The sequence below is a fragment of the Mustela nigripes genome, chromosome 16 (genome assembly GCF_022355385.1).
Source record: "Mustela nigripes isolate SB6536 chromosome 16, MUSNIG.SB6536, whole genome shotgun sequence".
Lineage (NCBI taxonomy): Eukaryota > Metazoa > Chordata > Mammalia > Carnivora > Mustelidae > Mustela > Mustela nigripes.
Window position 1 is genome coordinate 43,011,028 of NC_081572.1, and position 25,397 is coordinate 43,036,424.

Genomic DNA, 25,397 nt, shown 5'->3' on the forward strand with positions numbered 1-25,397 from the left:
CAGTAATAGTCAGCTTACAGGCAATATAATGGCACTAAATTCATATTTTTCAATAGTTACCCTGAATGTAAATGGGCTAAATGCCCCAATCAAAAGACACAGGTATCAGAATGGATAAAAACAAAACAAAACAAACAAACAAACAAACAAAAAAACAAGACCCATTGATACACTGTCTGCAAGAGACTAATTTTAGACCCGAAGACATCTCCAGATTCAAAGTGAGGGGATGGAAAAGAATTTACCATGCTAATGGACATCAAAAGAAAGCTGGGGTGGGAATCCTTATATGGGATAAATTAGATATTAAGCCAAAGACTATAATAAGAGATGAGGAAGGACACTATGTCATACCAAAAGGGTCTGTCCAACAAGGAGATCTAACAATTTAAAATATCTATACACCTAACATGGTAGCAGTCAATTATATAACCCAATTATTAACAAAATCAAAGAAACACATTGACAATAATACAATAATAGTAGGGTAAATATGATGGGGGATGGAATATGATGGAATATGATTGTAAAGATGAAATTTTAAAAAGATTTTTAAAAAGGAACTGATAAGTTGGTTGAAAAAAAGAAAGAAAAATAAAAGACGGAGAGAGAGAAAATGTGATCGGGGGACTAGAACAAAGCCATACATTAGATTTAGGGTATATTTTGGTCTGTTAGAAGAAGCTGTATCCCAAAATTTTAAAGAAAGAAAAATTTATATATATACAAAAAATAAGGTTACAATGAAGGGATAGAAATATGACTATAAAAATGAAAATTAAAAAAGATTTTTTTAAAGGTATTGATAAGATGTTGGTTAAAACAGGAAAGAGGAAAAATTCAAATAAAGTAGAAAAAGAAAAAAATAAAGAAAATTTAAAAAATTTATCTTTGAGGGACTCAAGAATCATGGGGAAAAAAACCCATGAATTCTATGTACTGTATTCCCCTACCTCAGGAGTTCCACAGTTCTCATTGATCAGTAAACTTGGTCTTGGCTGGATTTTCTTGCTGATCTCCTGGGGGTGGGGTCTGTTGCAGGGATTCTCAAGTGTCTTTGCCCAAGGTGGAATTGCACCGCCCTTGTCAGGAGCCAAGCTAAGTAACCTGCTTGGGTTCGTGCTCAGGAGCTTTTGTTCCCTGAACATTTTCCGTACTGCTTTGGAGGACAGGAATGAAGATGGCAGCCTTCCAATCTCCTGCCCAGAGGAGCCGAGAGTTCAGGGCCCTACTCCTCAGCGCGCCCTCAGAGAAAAGCAGTCAATCCCTGCCATCTCCCTGGTCTCCAGCCACATTCTATGCTCACCCAGCCTGTGACCTAGCGTTTCTATCTCTGGTGCGCATGAGGCCGTTTAGTCTCCAAACCCAGCAGATTCCTGCACTGCACGGCTGCTCCTGGAGGATGAAGAAGGTGACTCTCCAGATCTGCAACTTGTGGGGACCCTACTTAAAGAGTAATGGCCCAACTGTGCCTCAGATCACAGTTTATGGCAACCCTGAGCTGAGAGTTCACTCCTTGGCTCTGTCTCTGTAGCTGGCTTCCCCACTCCAATACCTGTGAGCTCTGCCACACTCTGGTATCCCTGCTCTTTCTGTGACCCTGAGGGACCTGAGACACACACTGTCCCCATGAGGGCTCCACCCCACACTTAGCCTCTGGAGCGATGTCCGTTAGTGGCGCAGACTTTTAAAAGTTCTGATTTTATGCTCCATGGCTGTACGGCTTTCCGGGAGCTGGCCCCTCTCTCCATGGTCTCTCCTCCCATATATCGCCTCAGATTCCCTTCCCCGCACATCCTACCTTCCAGAAAGTGTTCGCTTCTCTGTTGCTAGAATTGCTGCTCTTCTCTTCGATCTCCTGTTGAGTTTGTAGGTGTTCAGAAAGGTTTGATAACTATCTAGCTGAATTCCTGGGACCCCACGGAATTTAGTTCTCCTACTCCTCCACCATCTTGCTCTGGCTGGGGGGGTGGGGGGTGGGATGGGACTCTTTTTCCCAACAATATTCTAAAGTAACAGATTAAAATCTACTTCTAATATTTCTTACATTTTACTTTTTCTCTTCCTCAGGAATGCACCTGGAAGAGCAGACGGAAACTTCAGTGTGTTCAATAAAGGCCTCAAAGAATTTGGTGGTTAGAAAACCTGCAAAAGTGATTTTCAATTTAGATCCAGCCTCACTGAATTCAAAGCTAGAACAGCCATGGAAGAAAAAATGTCTTGAAAGATTGGAAGCAAAAGCCCGGGCAATGCAGCAGAAAATAATAGACAAGGATAATCTGAAGAAAGAACAAGAAAAAAAGGCTGGAAAAAACCTCCCCAGGGATAATTTGGCCAAAGAGTGGTTTAATGCTGACAACACGACACTGAACACTCGTGCATATTTGCTTGACAAACTTCTGCCTATCTTAGTTCCTGGAGTGGAAAAAATGTTAATGCAAGTGGAAAAGAAGCAGCTTTGGACAGAGGTTGATAATACAACCAGGTTTAATCCAATTAATCATTTGGGGGAATACTTAATGAGAAATAATCCTTATTACATCAAAGACTCAGGAATGTCTGGTTATCAAAGGATGATGAGAGATGTCACAGAAGACCTGAAGATTCATGTTCCTGACACTACTGGCAACAGGTAAACTTTTTAATATTTTCAGTTGATGATCTAGATTCTTACATTGAAAGCATGTAGAACAATTACATAATCATACAAATAGGGCTTAAATAATTAAATTATTGTAATTAATTTGTAATTATTATATTTATATTAATTTTGATTAATAATTAATTAATATTCATATTAATTATAAATTTATAATTGAATTTAATTTATAATTAAATTATTTAATTAAATAATTTTGTGATTTTTTTCAGAAAGTATTTATTGAGCTGTTGGTATGTGTGTTACCATTTATAAGGCACTATGAAGACTAATGAAGCATATTAAACAAGTTCCTTGAATTCATGGATTTAGTTACTCACTATGATCTAAGATATATATTTATTTGTTTATCTTCTGTCTCTCTGCACTGGAAAGTAAGCTATATAAGAGTAGGAACTTTTTAAAAATTTAACTTTTCAGATAGGCCATCTATTCACTTGGTTCAGAAGTCAAAATATATAGTTATACAATAAAAGTTCCTCTCCCATTCATCCATCTACCCAGTACTTGACCGCTGCCATAAATAATGGCTATTCTTCATTTTCAGTGGATTCTTCCAGTTTCTTTATACATACAGAAGCAAATGCAAATATAGCTTCTAAATTTTCTTCCTTTTATATAAGACCATCTGACTCAGTTACAAATATTTTCTTCTGTTTTTTACTTGCTATTTACATCTTGTCATACAGAAGATATTTTATTTCTATGTGGTTGAATTTATTTACTTTCATTTTATGGTTTCTAGATTTCCAGTTACTGTTATTTTCAAGATAGTAAAATAATCCTTCCATTTTTTTCCTGGAATTTTTATTATTTGAATTCCCATTTTAAGTATTGATCCATTTGGAATTACATTATTCTAATGTAAGATGGAAAATATGAATCCAACTTTTTCTTTTCCAAATGGCTACATAGTGTTCCCAATGACAATTGCCAAATAGTCTATTTTGCCCCACTGTTTGAAACTTTATTACTAAATTCTTGTATATTTTGGAGTGTATGTCTGTATTTTTCTATCCTATCCCATTGACTATCTCCCTATTCATGCACCACAGTGCACTACTTTAATCACTGAGGCTTTTAAAGATACAGTCAGTCCCTGACTTACAATGATTCCACTGACTGATTTTTGGTTTTATGTTGGTGTGAAAGTGGTATGTGTTCAGTAGAAATCATAGTCTGAATTTTGAATTTTGATCTTTTCCTGGACTAAAAAATGCAGTATGATGCTCTCTTGTGATGCAGGGCAGTGGCAGTGAGCTACAGCTGCTGGTCAGCCACCCGATCCATACACTTAAAGTGGCTCTGTACCCATACAACCATTCTGTTTTTCACTTTCAGGACAGTATTAAATCAATTACATGAGATAGTCTACACTTTATAAAACAGGTACTTGTTAGATGATTTTGCTTACTGTAAACTAATTTAAGTGTTCTGAACACATTTTAAATGGGCTCAATACAACTATGATGTTGAGTGGGTTAGGTGTATTAAATGCATTTTCTACTTAGGATATTTTCCATTTATGATGGGTTTATTGGGACATACCCCTATCATAAGTTGAGGAAGCTCTGTATTTCAATAATTCTCTGTGCTGGTCCCCATTATTTACTCCTTTATTCTGGTGTTACTGCTTTTTTTTTTTTTAAGATTTTATTTATTTACTTGAGAGAGAGAGAGAGAGAGAGAGGGAGCATGCGCACAGAGGGAAAGGGTGAAGCAGACTCTCTACTGAGCAGGGAGCCCAATAGGGGACTAGATCCCAGGACCCCAAGATCATGACCTGAGCTGAAGGCAGATGCTTAACCGACGAAGCCACCTAGGGACCCCATATTTTTGCTTTTTAATATAAATTTTAGGATTGAGTCATCTACTTGGGGGAAAAAAAGGAGAATAGCAAAACAAACCTTATAGGAATTTCATTGAAATTTGTTTACATTTATTTATTAACTTAGGGAAAATCAACATCTTTAATGACAAGTGTTTCTATCTGAGAACATATGTCTTTCCATTTGCTCCTCTTATTTTGTATCCATCATTGTTGTCATAAAGGCTTTTTTTCATTTAAGCTTGCATCTCTTGTTAGATGCATTACTAGTTACTTTATTATTTTTTGAAGATTTTATTTATTTATTTGACAGACAGAGATCACAAATGGGCAGAGAGGCAGGCAGAGAGAGAGGAAGGGAAGCAGGGTCCCCCCTGAGCAGAGAGCCTGATGCAGGGCTTAATCCCAGGACTCTGAAAGCATGACCTGAACCAAAGGCAGAGGCTTACCCGACCAAGCCACCCAGGCACCCCTACTTTATTATTGCTTATAGCCATTGTAAATGGGACTTTCTTTCATTACATTTTCTATCTATATGTAGTTTGAATACATGAAAACTATAAATTTCTGAAAATTTTTGTTCTCTGCTACCTTACTGAGTTCCATCATTAATAGAAAAAAATATTTTTTTATTTTTATTAAAAGACTTATTTATTTATTTGAGAGAGAAAGAGAGAAAGTGTGCATATGATAGAGGCGGAGCAGAGGAAGAGGGTGAAAGTATTTGAAGCAGACTCCTCACTGAGTGTGGCACCAGACGCTGAGCTTGATCCCATGACCATGAGATCATGACCTGAGCCAAAACCAAGGATTGGATGCTTAACCAACTGAGGCACCCAGGTGCCCCTATTTATAGAAAAATTTTAGTTGATTATTTGGATTTTTCTAGAAAGGAAACCTTACCTGAAAATAATAGGCATTTTCCTTCTTTGTTTTCAATTTTTATGTTTGTAATATCTTCCTCTACCCTCGTTATATTGGCAATTACTTCAATGAATTTTAAATAATAATGATGATATGGACATCCTTGTCCTGTTTTGGACTTTAGTAGGGATGATTTTTGTATTATTGCCTCATCATAAGTAGTTTTTTTATTTTTATTTTTATTTTTTTTAACTCTAATAAAGTTTATTGGTTTTCTTTCATTGGCTCTGGTTCAGCTTTGGAAGAACTCTCTGGGTTCTTCTGGCCTTGTTTCTGGGCTGCTGCTGCTTTAGCTTTTAAGGCCCTTTTCTGCTTCTTGAGCTTTTGGGCCTCTTGGAAGACCCGAATGCACAGGGCCTTCTTGGCTGCCAAGCGTCGGTGGGGTTTCCGGTTGTACAGAGGAGGGAGGGTGTACTCTATCCCCAGTTCCTTGCATGTCTTCTCGAAGATACTATAGTTGGTCTTACGGAGGGTTTTAAGCATCTTTTTCCTCTGGTCGATGCTCATCAGAAGAGAGAGCACTTGTGGGCTTTGTCCTTTCGGTGTTTCTGCATGTGCTCTTCATAATTGGGGATCTTGACAGGCAACAATTCGAGCCTCCAGGGAGCTAGTGTCCTCAGGGTTTGCCACGACCTTGTTCATCAGCTGCTGTTGCTTGATTTTTAGCTTCTCCTTCTGGTTTGCCATTTCTAAAGACAAGAGTCTTCTCACGACGTCTTCAAACTTCTCAATTCCAGGAAAGTTCTGGTAGTCTTTGAGCAGCGTGGAAGGGGGTGGGTCATCTTCTTGGAGGGGCTGGACTGGTTTCCAGGCGGCATATCCGCGAACGGCCTGGAGGATGACACCTCGAGTACAGGGAAGGGCCCACTGGGGGGAGGGCGGCCTGGCACACGCTCCGTCTGGCAGCCCAAGGACTGGGGCCTGGGCTACTGCCTGGGTCCGAAGTGACCTCAGAGCCCTCCACGCCATCCTCAGCATCGTGACTTGTGACACCGCGGGGCCGGCGCCACGGCCACTGTCCCTTTCGCCGCACGGACGGGGTTACATGGGCCATGAGTAGTTTTTTAAAGCTATATAGTACTACCATAACTCTACTTCATTTGGATCTGAAAAAGATGTATTTTATTACATTAGAAAAAAATGTGCAGGGCACCTGCGTAGCTCGGTCAGTTAAGTGTCTGACTCTTCATTTGGCCCTGGAATAACTTGATCCTGAAAAATCTTTATAGAGAAAACATGATGAGGAACCCTCAACTGCACACACCACAATGGCAGAGAAAAGGATCACTGTTCTATTGGAGTTTTTTGGTTTCTCTATTATTTATTTCTGTTCTAATCTTTTTTTTTTCCTTCCTTTTGCTGGGTTTGGGTTTTGATCTTCTTTTTCTAACCCCTTTAAAGAGTGATTTTTTAAAAAGATTTTATTTATTTATTTGTTTGTTTGTTTATTTTTGAGAGAGAGAGTGTGTGTGTGCAAGTGGGGTGAGGAGCAAAGGGGGAAGGACAAGCAGACTCCATGCTGAGCACGGAGCCCAGTGTGGGGCTGGATATCTGATACCCAGATATCCAGATATCTCAGATATCTCATGATATCCTGAGATCATGACCTGAGCTGAAATCAAGAGTCAGACACTTAACCCACTGAACCAGTTTTTAAAGAACAAGAATGATTGTTAATTTTGTCAAATGCTTGTTTAACATCTGTGGAGATGATCATTTGGTTTTCACCTTAGACCTGTTGATAATGAATTTTATTAATAGATTTCCTAATTTTGGGCTATGGAAATTCCTGGAATAACTCCCGCTTGATTGCTTTGTATTCGGTTACATTGAAATATGCTTCCTGCTAATAAACCAAAATAAATGTTTAATTCTTTCCTTTTAATTACAAGTTTTCAGAATATTATACATTATATCTCTATGTCTCTATGTGTCTACTTATCTATCTATCTATCTATCTATCTATCCATCTATAGGTGCCTGGAGGAACAACAAATTAAAGATTTCTTGGGGGTTTCCTGGATGGTTCAATCAGTTAAGCATCTGCCTTTGGCTCAGGGTCCTGGAATGGAGCCCTGCTTTGGGTTGTCATCTTGGCAGGGAACCTGCTTCTTCCTCTCCCTCTGTCTGCTATTCCGCTTACTTGTGCTCTCTCTCTCTACCTGTCAAATAAATAAATAATATATTTAAATAAACAAACAAACAAAAATGTTTTTTAAAAAAGATTTTTTTCAGGAGGATTGTTCCTTTTAAGTATCATTGTAGACACACTGATTTTAATATATATTCAAGGCATTTTAATCCATTATAGTTACTTTTTCTTTTTGATCCTCAACTTTACCCAACTTTGGCTCCTATGTTCTTCCAACCTTACTCCTTTAGTCTTTGAAAGCTTCTTGCAATTTTTAAAAAGGATTCTTAGCTACTTTTAAAGGAAATCACTCATCTGGGAGCTAGGAATGCTCATAAATATTGTATTATCATTGCTTCTAGGCTCTTTCAGGACTAACAAATATAATTTTTAAAAATAGGGGTGCCTGGATGGCCCAGTTGTTAAGTGTCTGCCTTCAGCTCAGGTCATGATCCCAGGATCCTGGGATGGAGCCTTGAATGGGGCTCCCTGCTCAGTGGGAATCCTGCTTCTCCCTCTCCCACTCCCCCTGTTTGTGTTCCCTATCTCACTGTCTCACTGTCTCTCTCTCTGTCAAATAAGTAAATAAAATCTTAAAAAAAAAAATATGAGCAAATATCGATAATTTCATATCAAACACAATATTTCAGGTTTTTTTACCCAATTCCTTGATTTTATATTTCTATCTCTTTTTGCCCCCTAAAAATATTGGCTCCTAACAACATTGACAAAATTAGTTATCTTATCCTTGGGTGCCTGGGTGGCTCAGTGGGTTAAAATTAGTTGTCTTATCCTACAATTTACATAAAATAGCTTCAAAATAATAATACCAACAATCCCAATAAAAGAACTACTAGATTTATTTGCAGATATTTTGTCCTGAAACATATTCTTCTAAGTATGTGTGTATGACAAATGAAACCATGCAACAACTAGGAGAAACCAGGGATTAATTTCTTTTATTACCAGAGAAAAGCCTTTCTTTAAAAAAGATTTTATTTATTTATTTGACACAGAGAGAGAGGTCACAAGTAGGTAGAGAGACAGGCGGGGTTGGGGGGAGCAGGCTCCCCGCTGAGCAGAGAGCTGGATGCGGGGTTCCATCCCAGAACCCTGAGAACATGACCTGAGCTGAAGGCAGAGGCTTAATCCACTGAGCCACACAGGTACCCTGAGAAAACCTTTTAAACCATGAGTAAAAATCATGAAATTATTGCTAAATTTGATTACATAAAAATTAAAGGGCTTTTGCCAGAGAAATTGAGTCTCAATCACTCAATTTTGTTGTTGTAGTACAAAAGTAGTTATACACAATATGTAAATGAATAAGCATGGCTGAGTTCTAATAAAACTTTATTTGTGAATACTAAAATGTGTCATAGATTTTCTACTATGCCACAAAATATTATTCTTATTTTGATTTTTAAAAACCATTTTAAAATGTAGCAGCCAATCTTAGCTGTTGAGTAGTACAATACCAGGCAGCAGTCAGTTTGGGCCTTAAGCCCTAGTCTAGATAACATCTGGGTCTCTTCCAGATCTTAAAACAACAAAACAAAATAAAAATAAGACACTTTGAATGTCTGATTCTCTACCTGAATCTTCATACTTTCCTTCTAATATCTTCTGGCATGAATACTTGTGCTAAAATTTATAAAAGAATGTAAAATTCTTTATGATTTCTTTCAGTGTTCCTCCTATAGGGTAAGTAACTAATAAGAAGTTTAGAATAACAATTCTTTTGAAATTAAGTACATATATACCACTAGAATAAAGCAAGAGATATGTACAGAACTCTTCCTTTGTTTTATTTTATGTATTTTATGTGTGGACATGGAATTTTAAATTTCCATTGGAACAGTCTTTCTCAGAGTGTGGTTGCCTATGAATGAAATCAGGATGACCTGGATGTTTGGTTAAAAATGCAGATTCCTAGCTTCTTCCTCAGATCTTCTCAATCAGAACCTTTAGGCATCTACTGAGAACAAGTTCCACAGGAGGTTATTATGCACCCTAAAAAAAGCTTCAAAACCAATTATGCAGAGAAGCCAAATTAAAGGAGTTTTAGTACTAATGAGAAGTTCCAACAGCAGAAGGGAGCAGTGTCATTAAATTTAATAAATAGCTTAAAGAACTTTTCTGTTCTCCATCTGTTCTTGCAGAGCAATAAATTAGATTTGTATTTAGACCTAGTGCCATAAAAATACTTAAAATTTGGGAACTGATGTCAAGGCTGTATATCAATACATCGAGAAATGCTTCCTCCTATTAGGGATGTGTAAATCTCAATCAGCACATTAAAGTAGGCATTTATCAATAATTGTGATAAGAATAGTAACTGGCACACTAGGACTCTGGTCTAGGTATCATTTCCAACAAATGGCATGACATAAGAGGGTTAGTTTATTGCACTGATGCTTCTTGAATTGGGGGTTTGAATAGTTAGGGTCATTTGAAGCTTGATGAGAGCACTAGTTTCTTTTTTTCTTTCTTTTTCAGTGTTTTTTAGATTTATTTTAGTAATCTCTACGCCTCAGGTGGGACTCAAACACACAACCCCGAAATCAAGAGTCACACACTCTTGCAACTGAGCTGGCCAGGTGCCCCAGAGCCCTAGTTTCCACTGGAGCAATGCTGTTGTAGGAATTTCATGCAAGAGTTAAAGGAATCAAAGATGCTTTGTTTGCCTGGATGGTCAGGATTAGGGCTTGATCTCTTTCTGGCAAAAATTCAAGATCTGTGTATCAACATATGACAGTGTCAAGCACCTGCAGAATATTCAGAAATCCTGGGATACTTTTCAACAGTGCAATATCTATTGACCTAAAGTTCAGATACACAACAATCTTAGCTAAAATAGTCTTGCTTTTAAATTCTCTGAACTATATCATTGTGTCATCTTTAGTCCATTAGAGAGTTTTGAAGTCCATTTGTATTAGTAATGAGAGTTTTTCTTATTTATATCCAAGGAAAAAGATGAATAAATTTTTTGTTTGGTTTGTCAAGACTTTATCCTCTTGTGATGATGTTAAAGTATCCCTTTGCCTCAACCTGGTCCAAAAATTTTTCATCTGACTACTTCCCTGGATAAAAAGGGATTTGTTTCTGTTTGGTGTCTAAGAACCATAGATAGGGAAGATACTCCTTACTGATTTGGGACAATTTTTATAGTGGTAGCTGCTTGTCTGAAAAATAAACTATCACTGTTGTTTGTAAGTTTTACATATACAGTATACCTTTATTGCTTTTCATCGACGTTTCTGAATGACAGATTAAGAATTAAAGTGGACTTTAATTTTTTTTTAATTTCTTTTCAGCATAACAGAATTCATTGTTTATGTACCACACCTAGTGTTCCGTGCAATATGTGCCCTCCATAATACCCAACACCTGGCTCCCCCAACCTCCCACCCCCGGCGCCTTCAAAACCCTCACATTGTTTTTCAGAGTTCATAGTCTCTCATGGTTCATCTCCCCTTCCAATTTCCCTCAACTCCCTTCTCTCCATCTCCCTATGTCCTCCATGTTATTTGTTATGCTCCACAAACAAGTGAAACCATATGATAATTGACTCTCTCTGCTTGACTCATTTCACTCAGCATAATCTCTTCCAGTCCCGTCCATGTTGCTACAAAAGTTGGGTATTCATTCTTTCTGATGGAGGCAGAATACTCCATAGTGTATATGGACCACATCTTCCTTATCCATTCGTCCGTCAAAGCACGTCTTGGTTCTATCAGACACATGAAAAAATGCTCATCATTACTAGCCATCAGGGAGATTCAAATTAAAACCACATTGAGAGACCACCTTACACCAGTTAAAATGGCCAAAATTAGCAAGACAGGAAACAACGTATGTTGGAGAGGATGTGGAGAAAGGGGAAACCTCTTACACTGTAGTTGGGAATGCAAGTTGGTGCAGCCACTTTGGAGAACAGTGTGGATATTCCTTAAGAAATTAAAAATAGAGCTTCCCTATGACCCTGCAATTGCACTACTGGGTATTTACCCCAAAGATATAGATGTAGTGAAAAGAAGGACCAACTCTACCCCAATGTTTAAAGTGGACTTTAATTCTTATGTGTAATTTTGCAAAACTGATAAGGTTATGTTTGTGTCATTTTGCTCATATTTTCTTTTCTTTTAACATCTATTTCAGTATCTTTTCCCTCTAAAACCTGATTCCTTCCATGCTTGGGAATGCATATTTTATAAGTCACAACTGCCTCATTGTGAATTGATAATGAAAGATTTTTGTTGGGGCACCTGGGTGGCTCAGTAAGTTAAGCATCTGCCTTCGGCTCAGGTCATGATCCCAGAGTCCTGGGGTCCAGTCCCACACTGGGCTCCCTGCTCAGTGGGGAGTCTGCTTGTTCCTCTTTCCCACCCCCACACTCATGCTTTCTCTCAAATAAATGAATAAATCTTTAAAAAAAGAAAGAAAAGTATTTGTTCTTTTTAAAAATTTTTTTTATTTTTAAGATTTTGTTTTAAAGTAATCTCTACACTCAACATGGGGGCTGAACTTACAGCCCTGAGATCAAGAGTCTCATTCTATGAACTAAGCCACCCAGGTGCCCCTGGAAAGTATTTACTCTTAAAATAGGATTATAGAGGCACCTGGGTGGCTCAGTCAGTTGAGCGTCTGCCTTCTGCTCAGGTCAGGATCCCAGGGACCTGGCATGGGTGCCCAAGTTGGGCTCCCTGCTCAGCGGGGAGACTGTTCCTCCCTCTTCTCCCTGCTTGTACTCTCTGTCGATATCTCTGTGTGTGTGTCTCTCTCTCTCAAATAAATAAATAAATAAAATCTTTTAAAAATAGAATTACAGGCTTTTTTTTTTTTTTAGGATTTTATTTATTTATTTGACAGCTAGAGATCACAAGTAGGCAGAGAGGCGGGCAGAGAGAGAGAGGAAGGGAAGTAGGCTCCCTTCTGAGGAGAGAGCTCAGTTCGGGCTCCATCCCAGGACCCTGAGATCATGACCTGAGTTGAAGGCACAGACTTAACCCACTGAGCCACCCAGGCATCCCAGAATTACAGACTTTCAATAGACTGATTATGGTGGTGGTTACACACATATTTACACATATGTTTAAATTTATACAACTATGTCCCGAAAAAGGTCAATTTTACTATATGATATTTTAAAAAATAAAAAATTTAAACAGTAAAAAAACTACAAAGATGTAATTAGTTAATGGATTAAAATTAAAAAATTTTTAAATCACAGATATTATTATTATTAATGTTCGAACTTAACACTATTCCGGGGGAGTGGGGCCTCTTATATTATAAATTTCTTCACTTTTCTCCATCAGCCCTGATACACAGTCCTGATCCTAGATGAGAGTTCAAATGAACTAGAAAGTGGATCTTAGACCCAAGGCAAAAACTCGGATCTTTTCCTGTGTCGCAGTTCTAGTGATGCCTATCAGGTTCTGGCTTGGTAATAATCTCTGATCTCTACATCTGTTGCTTTATTTTGATGAGTCTGTGCTGCACATTGAAATATCTTTTTGGCATTTTTCCTGTGATAACTCTTTATTACCCTTATGGACTAATAATGGAACATTTAACCCACAAAGAGAAAAAAATCACAACAAAATTTTGCATAGAGTTTCTTTCTCCCCCATAGCTGCATAAAGGAGAAAAATAAGTCAGTATACATGTTTAAGCATTAAGTTTACCCCAACCAAGTAAAAACTAAGAGAGAAAGACACAGAAGCCTTTATTTTACTTAATAATTTTTTTTTACTTGATAATTCCCTACAAGTTAATTCCTGTACAGCGTTCAAAGAACTTAATGCAGACTATGTGACATCCATTGTGTTTCTATTAGAATGTGGTATCTACAAAGATTTTGCCAGTTTACTTCGAAGTGCTTACTCTTTGTGTTTCCAAAAACAAACTCCATCCCCATTCTCACGTGCAACTTTCAACAGTTTTGGTCAAATTATATGTATAAATTGGGCATATTGTAAAAACCTCCATTATATTGTACTCTTTCTAAAATATCATCTTTATAATTATTTTCCAAAATTCAACCTCATCTGATGATAACATTGCAACCCCCACTTTCTTTTATATGTATTTTCATAGAATATTTTTGTTCATCTTTTTATTTGCAACTTTTCTGAGTAATCTTAATTTGTGTTTTCTCTATGTACAGAATATACAGTGTAGAACACTCTGTTTTATAATTCAATTAGAATCTTTTAATAGGAAGGCTTTTAGCATATTTACATCTATGGATATAATAGGTGAGTTTTAGTTCTACCATTTTTTATGACCTCTTTATTATTTTTAGTCTGTTTTTAAAAAAGATTATTTATTTATTTATTTTGACAGACAGAGATCCCAAGTAGGCAGAGAGGCAGGGGGAAGCAGGCTCCCGCCAAGCAGAGAGCCTGATGCGGGGCTCAATCCTAGGACCCTGGGACCATGACCTGAGCCAAAGGCAGAGGCTTTAACCCACTGAGCCACCCAGGCACCCCTAGTTTTAGCCTTTTAAATATAATTTTTCACTATAAAACAAACCCAAATGTCTAATTTATGCTTACAATACATCAGCTACTAGGTCTTGGCAAGAGTAAGGGAATGTTTCTTCCTTGATATGGATCTTCTGCAGTCGCCAGGAGACAGTGACTTCCTAGACAGATGTCTGTCTGCTCATATTCCACACCAGATGTCACCTCTCTAGTGAGCCAAACCCTAGTGCTTATATTGTGCTAGGAAATCCCATTGGTGCTTCTCCCACAGGTGACATTATTAATATCAATAATTTTGTTGATTTGTATTGAATATCATGATTTATCAATCTAGTAAAACAGGTTATGCCAAAAGTGAGTGGCTAGATAAGGAAAATGCTCTTTTTTTTTTTTTTAATAGTGTTTGACTATTCTACCCAATGGTGTGTGTTAGGACTTCATCAAACAGGTTCTACTTTTATTCAACCTGAAACATAATAATAATGTATATACATGGACTAGTTGCACATCTATCTCTAAACCACTTTGATGCACCTGTTATATATCCCATTATGAAGTACTTAGAAATTGAAGTAGTTGTGGGCTGAGAAATCATGGTCTTCTTGGATGTTATCCTAATATTCTACAAACACACATCCTGTAACCTGATGTTGAATGGGTCCATGGTCTTGCTTCAGTGGCATAGGACATTCCTAATGTTAAAAAGACTGAGATGAAGTTCCTGAGTCAAATTCCTACAGCTGGGGCTGGATATCTGGTATAATGCCTGAGAGCGTGGTGCCTAGAGTAAGATTGTCCAACTTGTCCATAAATTCCTAGGACTTGCCAGATAAAACTTTTGATTCATCTAAAACTATTCGGTAACTGTTTCCCTCAGAAGAAAATAGGATTTGTTTTCTCTTTATAGAAGAGAACAGACTGAAGACCTTATGGGCTACTTCATTTGTTTTTACATCCTCTGCCAGACCTCAGTCCTATACCTTCAAAACAGATGCTCTCCAGGACTCCAGTGGGAAACATCCACGGGGAAATGCCCTCTAAAGCAGACTCTTCCAGGAAGGTGGTTCAGTTGGAACTCAACTACCTCATTTGGAAATAGAAATCTTCACCATGAAGGCCAGCTTCAAAACTTGCAGGCACTAGATCTGATATACCCAGCATGTAGTGATTTCGTTCATCTGGGCTAGATAGGTGGCATTCTTTATGTACATCAATTTTATTATCTCTTACATATCAACTAATCAAAACCACTAGCCAGATGCCCTCTCCTCTAATCCCGAGTGCAAACTTTCCATGTCTAGAACAACATCCCCTTCCTTTTTCTTGCTGGACAATTTTTCCTGTGCTTCAAGAATCAGCCCAAGTATCTGGGCACCTGGGTGGTACAGACTTTTGAAGGTCAGACTCTTGGTTTTGGCTCAGGTCCTGATCACGACTGTGAGATCAGGCTCAATGCTCAGTGCAGAGTCTGCTTAGGATGCTCTCTGCCCCACCCCCATTCCCACCCCTGAGCTTGCTCTTGCCCTGTCTCTCTCTCTCTCAAACAAACAAACAAACAAACAAATAATAATAAAAAAGAATCAGCCCTAGTATCACATCCTCTGGGATACCTTCTGTCACATCTGCTTTGGATTACCTACTCTTGCTTTATATTTCTGGAGCTCCTGTAGGCTTGTGTCAGCCTTTAGCACATTACAATGTAATTGTTGATTTACCTTCCCATAATTTCTTTGAAGACAAGGACTATTTTTCTATTATGTCTATGTTTTCAACACTGAGCACAATGCTTGGCATGATAATATTTGTTATCTAACAAATACCAAATTTTGGTTAGATAAATTAATAACAGATTTATTGAGGAGTCTTCACTCAGCTAATCAGTATTTGTTGCATAACTACCCAGTGCTCCATGTTGAGCCATACCTTATAGGGAAAAATTACAAAATTTGGTTCTTGTCATGAGGAACTTACACGCTCGAGTTGAAGAACTATAACTAAAACATAGCTAAATTTATCAAAGCAGGTGTCCATGTACATTTTCCCCACTTCCAACACGTTTCTCAATCTGTTCTATCTGGCCTTCATTCCAGACTCTCTTCAATAAATGTCGCCTACTGAGATCACAATGTTCTCCATGTTTCTAGGCCCAATGGAAAGTTTGCAATCTTCGTCTTACTTGGCCTCTTACCAATATTCAACAATGTTGACCATTTCCTCCTTGAGATACTCTGTCCTTTCCCTTCCATGTTATTATTCTTTAGTTGTTTTCCTTCCACCTCTTTTTAGTCCTTCTCAGCATCCTGTGCCGGCTCATTCTCTGCCATCTGATCTTCAAATATTAAGATTCCTTAAGTTGTGGTTCTCCGGTCACTCCCAAATCATCCTTGAGTGCTCTCATTTCAACACATGACTTCAGCTACCATCTATGTCTTCATGCTCTTAGATTTATATCTCTAATCCAAATGCCTTTTTGAGCTTCAGACCAGTATGTGCAACTAATCAGTATCTGTACTTGGATATTTCACAGGCACTTCAGTTTCAAAAGTCATTGTCTTTCTAGGCTGTGCATCAAGATTTTCAAGACCAAACCCAAGAGATGAACCTTGACACCTTCTTCTTCCTCACTATGTACTTCTCATTGATCATTAAGTCCTGTGGATTTTACCTCCTCTCAAATTTTCTCATTTCCAACCTTCCCTGCTGCCGTCACCCTAGTCTAAGCTACTATCAGGTTTCACCTTTGCTATTGCCACAGTCTCCTACCTAATATGTTTCCATTCACTCTTGTCCTCTTGCAGTCTATTCATTACTTATAATGAAGTGATTTTTTAAAAAGATTAATCTTCTGGGACACCTGGGTGGCTCAGTCATTAAATGTCTGCCTTTGGCTCAGGTCATGATCCCAGGATCCTGGAATCAAGCCCTGAATCAGGATCCCTGCTCAGTGGGGAGCCTGCTTCACCCTCTCCTACTCCCACTGCTTGTGTTCCCTTTCCTCAAATAAACAAAATCTTTTTTAAAAAAGTTAATCTTCTGCCCATTTCTTAACTGGATTTTTAATTTTTCGGGTGTTGAGTTTGATAAAATCTTTATAGATTTTTGGATACTAGCCCTTTATCCAATATGTTGTTTGAAAATACCTTCTCCCATTCTGTAGGTTGCCTTTTAGTTGTGTTGATTGTTCCCTTGCTTTGCAGAAGCTTTTTAACTTGACTAAGTTCCAAAAGTTTATTTTTGCTTTTTTTTCTCTTGTCCCCAGAGACATGTCTAGTAAGAAGTTGTTGTGGCTGAGATGCCTGGGTGGCTCAGTCAGTTAAGCGGCTGCCTTCAGCTCAGGTCATGATCCCAGGGTCTTGGGATGGAGTCCCACATCCGGCTCCCAGCTCAACCAGGAGCCTGTTTCTCCCTCTACCTACTGCTCTCCCTACTTGTGGTCACTTGCTCTTTCTCTCTCTTTGATAAATAAATAAAATCTTAAAAAGAAGAGTTGCTGTGGCCAAGGTCACAGAGGTTGCTGTCTGTGTTCTTCTCAAGGATTTTGATAGATTCCTTTCTCACATTTAGATCTTTCGTCCATTTTGAATTTATTTTTGTGTGTGGTGTAATAAAGTGGTCCAGTTTCATTCTTCTGCATGTGGCTGTCCAATATTTTCAACACCATTTATTGAAGAGACTTTTTTCCGTTGAATATCCTTTCCGACTTTGTTGAAGATTAGTTGACCATAGAGTTGAGGGTCCCTTTCTGGGTTCTCTATTCTGTTCCATTGATCTATATGTCTGCTTTTGTGCCACTACCATACTATCTTGATGATTACAGCTCTGTACTAGAACTTGAAGTTCAGAATTGTGATGTCTCCGCTTTGGTTTTCTTTTCCAATATTCCTTTGACTATTTGGGGGTCTTTTATGGTTCTATACAAATTTTAGGATTTTAGGATTTTAGGATTGTGTGTTCCAACTCTGTGAAAAATGCTGGTGTTATTTTGATAGAGATTGCATTGAATGTGTAGATTGCTTTGGGTAGTGTAGACATCCATGAGCATGGAATATTTTTTTTATTTCTTTGTGTCTACTTCAATTTCTTTAGTAAGTATTCTATAGTGTTCAGAGTAGAGATCTTTTTACCTCTTTGACTAGGTTTATTCCTGGGTATCTTATGGTTTGGGTGCACTTGTAAATGGGTTCAGTTCCTTGATTTCTCTTTCTGCTCCTTCATTATTGGTGTACAGAAATGCAACAGACTTCTGTGCATCAATTTTATATCTTGTGACTGCTGAATTCTTGTGTCAGTTCTGGCAATTTTTTGGTGTTTTTTGGGGGGTTTTCTACAAAGAGTATTTTAAAAAAGTTAATCTTATCATGTTTTTCCCAAATGTAGAAATTTTCAAGGGTCTCTATTTACTCTTAGGATAAAGACTAAAATCCCTAACTAGGCCTATAAGACTTTCCTTGTATTACCTACTGGTCCCTAACTTACCTGGCTGCCGCCTCTCTTCTCACATTCCATACTCCAGGCACACAGGATTACTTTCAGTTTTCAAACATATTATGTTTCTTTCCATAGCAGGTTTTTTTTTTTAATTTTTTATTTTTTATAAACGTATATTTTTATCCCCAGGGGTACAGGTCTGTGAATCGCCAGGTTTACACACTTCACAGTACTCATGATAGCACATACCCTCCCCAATGGCCATAACCCCACCCCCCTCTCCTGACCCCTCTCCCCCCAGCAACCCTCAGTTTGTTTTGTGGGATTAAGAGTCACTTATGGTATGTCTCCCTCCCAATCTCATTTTGTTTCATTTATTCTTCTCCTACCCCCTTAACCCCCCATGTTGCATCTCCATTTCCTCATATCAGGGAGATCATATGATAGTTGTCTTTCTCTGATTGACTTATTTCGCTAAGCATGATACCCTCTGGTTCCATCCACGTCATCACAAATGGCAAGATTTCATTTCTTTTGATGGCTGCATAGTATTCCATTGTATATATATACCACATCTTCTTGATCCATTCATCTGTTGATGGACATCTAGGTTCTTTCCATAGTTTGGCTATTGTAGACATTGCTGCTATAAATATTCAGGTGCATGTGCCCCTTTGGATCACTATGTTTGTATCTTTAGGGTAAATACCCAATAGTGCAATTGCTGGGTCATAGAGGAGTTCTATTTTCAACTTTTTGAGGAACCTCCATGCTGTTTTCCAGAGTGGTTGCACCAGCTTGCATTCCACCAACAGTGTAGGAGGGCTCCTCTTCCTCTGCATCCTTGCCAGCATCTGTCATTTCCTGACTTGTTAATTTTAGCCATTCTGACTGGTGTGAGGTGGTATCTCATTGTGGTTTTGATTTGTATTTCCCTGATGCCAAGTGATGTGGAGCACTTTTTCATGTGTCTGTTGGCCATCTGAATGTCTTCTTTGCAGAAATGTCTGTTCATGTCCTCTGCCCATTTCTTGATTGGATTATTTGTTCTTTGGGTATTGAGTTTGATAAGTTCTTTATAGATTTTGGACACTAGCCCTTTATCTGATATGTCATTTGCAAATATCTTCTCCCATTCTGTCAGTCTTTTGATTTTGTTAACTGTTTCCTTTGCTGTGCAGAAGCTTTTGGTCTTGATGAAATCCCAATAGTTCATTTTTGCTCTTGCTTCCCTTGCCTTTGGCGATGTTCCTAGGAAGATGTTGCTGCGGCTGAGGTCGAAGAGGTTGCTGCCTGTGTTCTCCTCAAGGATTTTGATGGATTCCTTTCTCACATTGAGGTCCTTCATCCATTTTGAGTCTATTTTCGTGTGTGGTATAAGGAAATGGTCCAATTTCATTTTTCTGCATGTGGCTGTCCAATTTTCCCAGCACCATTTGTTGAAGAGGCTATCTTTTTTCCATTGGACATTCTTTCCTGCTTTGTCAAAGATTAGTTGACCATAGAGTTTTGGGTCTATTTCTGGGCTCTCTATTCTGTTCCATCAATCTATGTGCCTGTTTTTGTGCCAGTACCATGCTGTCTTGATGATGACAGCTTTGTAATAGAGCTTGAAGTCTGGAATTGTGATGCCACCAACTTTGGCTTTCTTTTTCAATATTTCTCTGGCTATTCGAGGTCTTTTCTGGTTCCATATAAATGTTAGGATTATTTGTTCCATTTCTTTGAAAAAAATGGGTGGGATTTTGATAGGAATTGCATTCAATGTGTAGATTGCTTTAGGTAGCATAGACATTTTCACAATATTTGTTCTTCCAATCCCTGAGCATGGAACATTTTCCCATTTCTTTGTGTCTTCCTCAATTTCTTTCATGAGTACTTTATAGTTTTCTGAGTACAGATTTTAGCCTCTTTGGTTAGGTTTATTCCTAGGTATCTTATAGTTTTGGGTGCAATTGTAAATGGGATTGACTCCTTAATTTCTCTTTCTTTTGTCTTGTTGTTGATGTAGAGAAATGCAACTGATTTCTGTGCATTGATTTTATATCCTGACACTTTACAGAATTCCTGTATAAGTTCTAGCAGTTTTGGAGTGGAGTCTTTTGGGTTTTCCACATATAGTATCATATCATCTGCAAAGAGTGATAGTTTGACTTCTTCTTTGCGGATTTGGATGCCTTTAATTTCCTTTTGTTGTCTGATTGCTGAGGCTAGCACTTCTAGTACTATGTTGAATAGCAGTGGTGATAATGGACATCCCTGCTATGTTCCTGACCTTATCAAAAAAGCTTTCAGTTTTTCTCCATTGAGAATGATATTTGCAGTGGGTTTTTCATAGATGGCTTTGATAATATTGAGGTATGTGCCTTCTATCCCTACACTCTGAAGAGTTTTGATCAGGAAGGGATGCTGTACTTTGTCAAATGCTTTTTCAGCATCTATTGAGAGTATCATATGGTTTTTGTTCTCTCTTTTATTAATGTGTTGCATCACATTGATTGATTTACGGATGTTGAACCAAACTTGCAGCCCTGAAATAAATCCCACTTGGTCATGGTGAATAATTCTTTTAATGTACTGTTGGATCCTATTGGCTAGTATTTTGTTGAGTATTTTCGCATCTGTGTTCATCAAGGATATTGGTCTGTAGTTCTCTTTTTTGGTGGGATCCTTGTCTGGTTTTGGGATCAAGGTGATGCTGGCCTCATAAAATGAGTTTGGAAGTTTTCCTTCCATTTCTATTTTTCGGAACAGTTTCAGGAGAATAGGAATTAGTTCTTCTTTAAATGTTTGGTAGAGGGGCGCCTGGGTGGCTCAGTGGGTTAAGCTTTCAGCTCAGGTCATGATCCCAGGATCCTGGGATCAAGCCCTGCATTGGGCTCTCTGCTCGGCAGGGAGCCTGCTTCCTCCTCTCTCTCTCTACCTACTTGTGATATCTGTCTGTCAAATGAATAAATAAAATCTTTAAAATAAATAAATAAATAGATATTTGGTAGAATTCCCCTGGGAAGCTGTCTGGCCCTGGGCTTTTGTTTGTTTGGACATTTTTTAAATGTCTGTTTCAATCTCCTTACTGGTTACGGGTCTGTTCAGGTGTTCTATTTCCTCCTGGCTCAGTTTTGGTAGTTTATATGTCTCTAGGAATGCATCCATTTCTTCCAGATTGTCAAATTTGTTGGCGTAGAGTTGCTCATAGAATGTTCTTATAATTGTTTGTATTTCTTTGGTGTTAGTTGTGATTTCTCCTCTTTCATTCATGATTTTATTTATTTGGGTCCTTTCTCTTTTCTTTTTGATAAGTCTGGCCAGAGGGTTATCAATCTTATTAATTCTTTCAAAGAACCAGCTCCTAGTTTCATTGGTTTGCTCTATTGTTTTTTTGGTTTCTATTTCATTGATTTCTGCTCTGATCTTTATGATTTCTCTTCTCCTGCTAGGCTTAGGGTTTCTTTCTTGTTCTTTCTCCAGCTCCTTTAGGTGTAGGGTTAGGTTGTGTGCTTGAGACCTTTCTTGTTTCTTGAGAAAGGCTTGTACCACTATATATTTTCCTTTCAGGACTGCCTTTGCTGTGTCCCACAGATTTTGAACCATTGTGTATTCATTATCATTTGTTTCCATGATTTTTTTCAATTCTTCTTTAATTTCCTGGTTGACCCATTCATTCTTTAAAAGGATGCTGTTTAGTCTCCATGTATTTGGGTTCTTTCCAAATTTCCTCCTGTGATTGAGTTCTAGCTTTAGAGCATTGTGGTCTGAAAATATGCAGGGAATGATCCCAATCTTTTGATACCAGTTGAGACCTGATTTAGGACTCAGGATGTGAGGTATTCTGGAGAATGTTCCATGTGCACTGGAGAAGAATGTGTATTCTGTTGCTTTGGGATGAAATGTTCTGAATATATCTGTGATGTCCATCTGGTCCAGTGTGTCATTTAGGGCTTTTATTTCCTTGTTGATCTTTTGCTTGGATGATCTGTCCATTTCAGTGAGGGGAGTGTTAAAGTCCCCTACTATCATTGTATTATTGTTGATGTGTTTCTTTGATTTTGTTATTAATTGGTTTATATAGTTGGCTGCTCCCATGTTAGGGGCATAGATATTTAAAATTGTTAGATCTTCTTGTTGGACAGATCCTTTGAGTATGATATAGTGTTCTTCCTCATCTCTTATTATAGTCTTTGGCTTAAAATCTAATTGATCTGATACAAGGATTGCCACCCCTGCTTTCTTCTGATGTCCATTAGCATGGTAAATTGTTTTCCACCCCCTCACTTTAAATCTGGAGGTGTCTTCGGGTCTAAAATGAGTTTCTTGTAGGCAACATATAGATGGGTTTTGTTTTTTTATCCATTCTGATACCCTGTGTCTTTTGATTGGGGCATTTAGCCCATTAACATTCAGGGTAACTATTGAGAGATATGAAGTTAGTGCCATTGTATTGCCTGTAAGGGGACTGTTACTGTATATTGTCTCTGTTACTTTCTGATCTACTACTTTTAGGCTCTCTCTTTGCTTAGAGGACCCCTTTCAGTATTTCCTGTAGCGCTGGTTTGGTGTTTGCAAATTTTTTCAGTTTTTGTTTGTCCTGGAAGTTTTTATCTCTCCTTCTATTTTCAATGATAGCCTAGCTGGATATAGTATTCTTGGCTGCATGTTTTTCTCATTTAGTGCTCTGAATATATCATGCCAGCTCTCTCTGGCCTGCCAGGTCTCTGTGGATAAGTCTGTTGCCAATCTAATATTTTTACCATTGTATGTTACATACTTCTTTTCCCGGGCTGCTTTCAGGATTTTCTCTTTGTCACTGAGACTTGCAAATTGTATTATTAGGTGACAGGGTGTGGACCTATTCTTGTTGATTTTGGGGGGGGTTCTCTGCACCTCCTGGATTTTGATGCTTGTTCCCTTTGCCAATATCAGGGAAATTCTCTCCAATAATTCTCTCCAATATACCTTCTGCTCCCCTCTCTCTTTCTTCTTCTTCTGGAATCCCAATTATTCTAATGTTGTTTCATCTTATGGTGTCACTTATCTCTCAAATTTTCCCCTCGTGGTCCAGTAGCTGTTTGTCCCTCTTTTGCTCAGCTTCTTTATTCTCTGTCATTTGGTCTTCTATATCGCTAATTCTTTCTTCTGCCTCATTTATCCTAGCAGTGAGAGCTCCATTTTTTATTGCACCTCATTAATAGCTTTTTTTATTTCAACTTAGTTAGATTTTAGTTCTTTTATTTCTCCAGAAAGGGCTTTTATATCTCCTGAGAGGGTTTCTCTAATACCTTCCATGCCTTTTTCAAGCCTGGCTAGAACCTTGAGAATCATCATTCTGAACTCTAGATCTGACATATTACCAATGTCTGTATTAATTAGGTCCCTAGCCTTTGGTACTGCCTCTTGTTCTTTTCTTTGTGGTGAATTTTTCCGCCATGTCATTTTGTACAGATAAGAGTATATGAAGGAGCAAGTAAAATACTAAAAGGGTGGCAAAGACCCCAGGAAAATACGCTTTAACCAAATCAGAAGAGATCCCAAATCACGGGGAGGGGGCGGGTAGAAAGGGGATAAAAAGAGGTTCAGGAAAAAAAAAAAAAAAAAAAAAAAAAAAAATATAAATATATATATATATATATATATATATATATATATATTAGATAAACTAGTTAGAAAACATTAAAAAAGAAAAGGGTAAAAGTTAAAAAAAAATTACCAGCAGAAGAAAAAAATTGAAAAAAATATTAAATTAACTTCAAGACTAAGTTAAAAAAAAATTAGCAGAAGAAGAAAAAAAATTGAAAAAAAAATTAAATTAACTTCAAGACTAAAAATCATGGGGAGAAATCCATGAGCTCTGTGCTTTGCTTTCTCCTCCTCTGGAATTCTGCTGCACTCTTTGGTATTGAACCTGCACTCCTTGGTAGGTGAACTTGGTCCTGGCTGGTTTTCTTGTTGATCTCCTGGGGGAGGGGCCTGTTGTGGTGATTCTCAAGTGTCTTTGCCCCAGGCAGAATTGTACCACCCTTACCAGGGGCAGGGCTGAGTAATCAGCTCGGGTTTGCTTTCGGGAGCATTTGTTCCCTGAATGTTTTCCATAGAGTTCCAGAGGATGGGAATGAAAATGACGGCCTCCCAGTCTCTGGCTTGGAGGAGCTGAGAGCTCGGGGCCCCACTCCTCAGTGCGCCCTCAGAGAATATGCCCAATTACTCCCATCTCCCTGGCCTCCTGTCGCGCTCTGAGCTCACCGAGCCTGCGACTTGGGGTTCAAGGTAACCCCAAGCTGAGAGCTCACTCCTCGGCTCTGTCTCTGTAGTCGGCTTCCCTGTTCTAATACCTGCAAGCTCTGTGACACTCAGACACCCCCAATCCTTCTGTGACCCTGTGGGACCTGAGGCCACGCTGACCCTGCGTGGGCTTCACCCAGTTTAGCCTCTGGAGGATGTAACTCAGCAGAACAGACTTTTAAAAGTCCTGATTTTGTGCTCCGTTGCTCCACCGCTTGCCGGGAGCCGGTCCCTCCCCACCTCCATCTATCTTCCTGTTGCTTTGGATTCACTTCTCCGCCAGTCCTACCTTTCAGAAAGTGGTTGATTTTCTGTTTCTAGAATTGCTGTTCTTCTTCTCTTCAATCTCCTGTTGGATTTGTAGGTGTTTGCAATCTTTAGATAAGCTATCTAGCTGATCTCCTGCTGCCTGATGTAGTCTCAGCCTGCTACTTCTCCGCCATCTTGACTCCTCTCCATATCGGTGTTTTATATGTCATTCCTGCTGTATCGTTCTTCTTCCTCTTCATTTTATGTTACCAATTCTTTCTGGTTTAGCTCATACACCATTTCACTGTGAAATTGTTCTCTTATATGCTCTCTCATTGCCTCGTGTGTTTCTCCTGGACTGCATTGATCACAGTTGTAATGGTTGTTTCCCCTGCTATAATGTAAGCCAGG

General features: G+C 38.4%; 1 protein-coding gene and 1 pseudogene across 1 annotated transcript in view; one reads left to right on the plus strand and one right to left on the minus strand.

Annotated features, from left to right (window-relative positions):
- The first annotated feature begins 2,234 nt into the window (after positions 1-2,234).
- The window catches only part of EFCAB5 (EF-hand calcium binding domain 5), a 116,465-nt gene continuing 93,302 nt past the window's right edge, over positions 2,235-25,397 (plus strand). The window contains exon 1 of the mRNA XM_059378571.1: positions 2,235-2,632. Within this exon, the coding sequence (XP_059234554.1) occupies positions 2,250-2,632 (383 nt within the window). The 5' untranslated portion in view covers positions 2,235-2,249. The remainder of the gene's footprint in view (positions 2,633-25,397) is intronic.
- On the minus strand, positions 5,605-6,456 carry LOC132003465 (small ribosomal subunit protein uS15m-like; annotated as a pseudogene).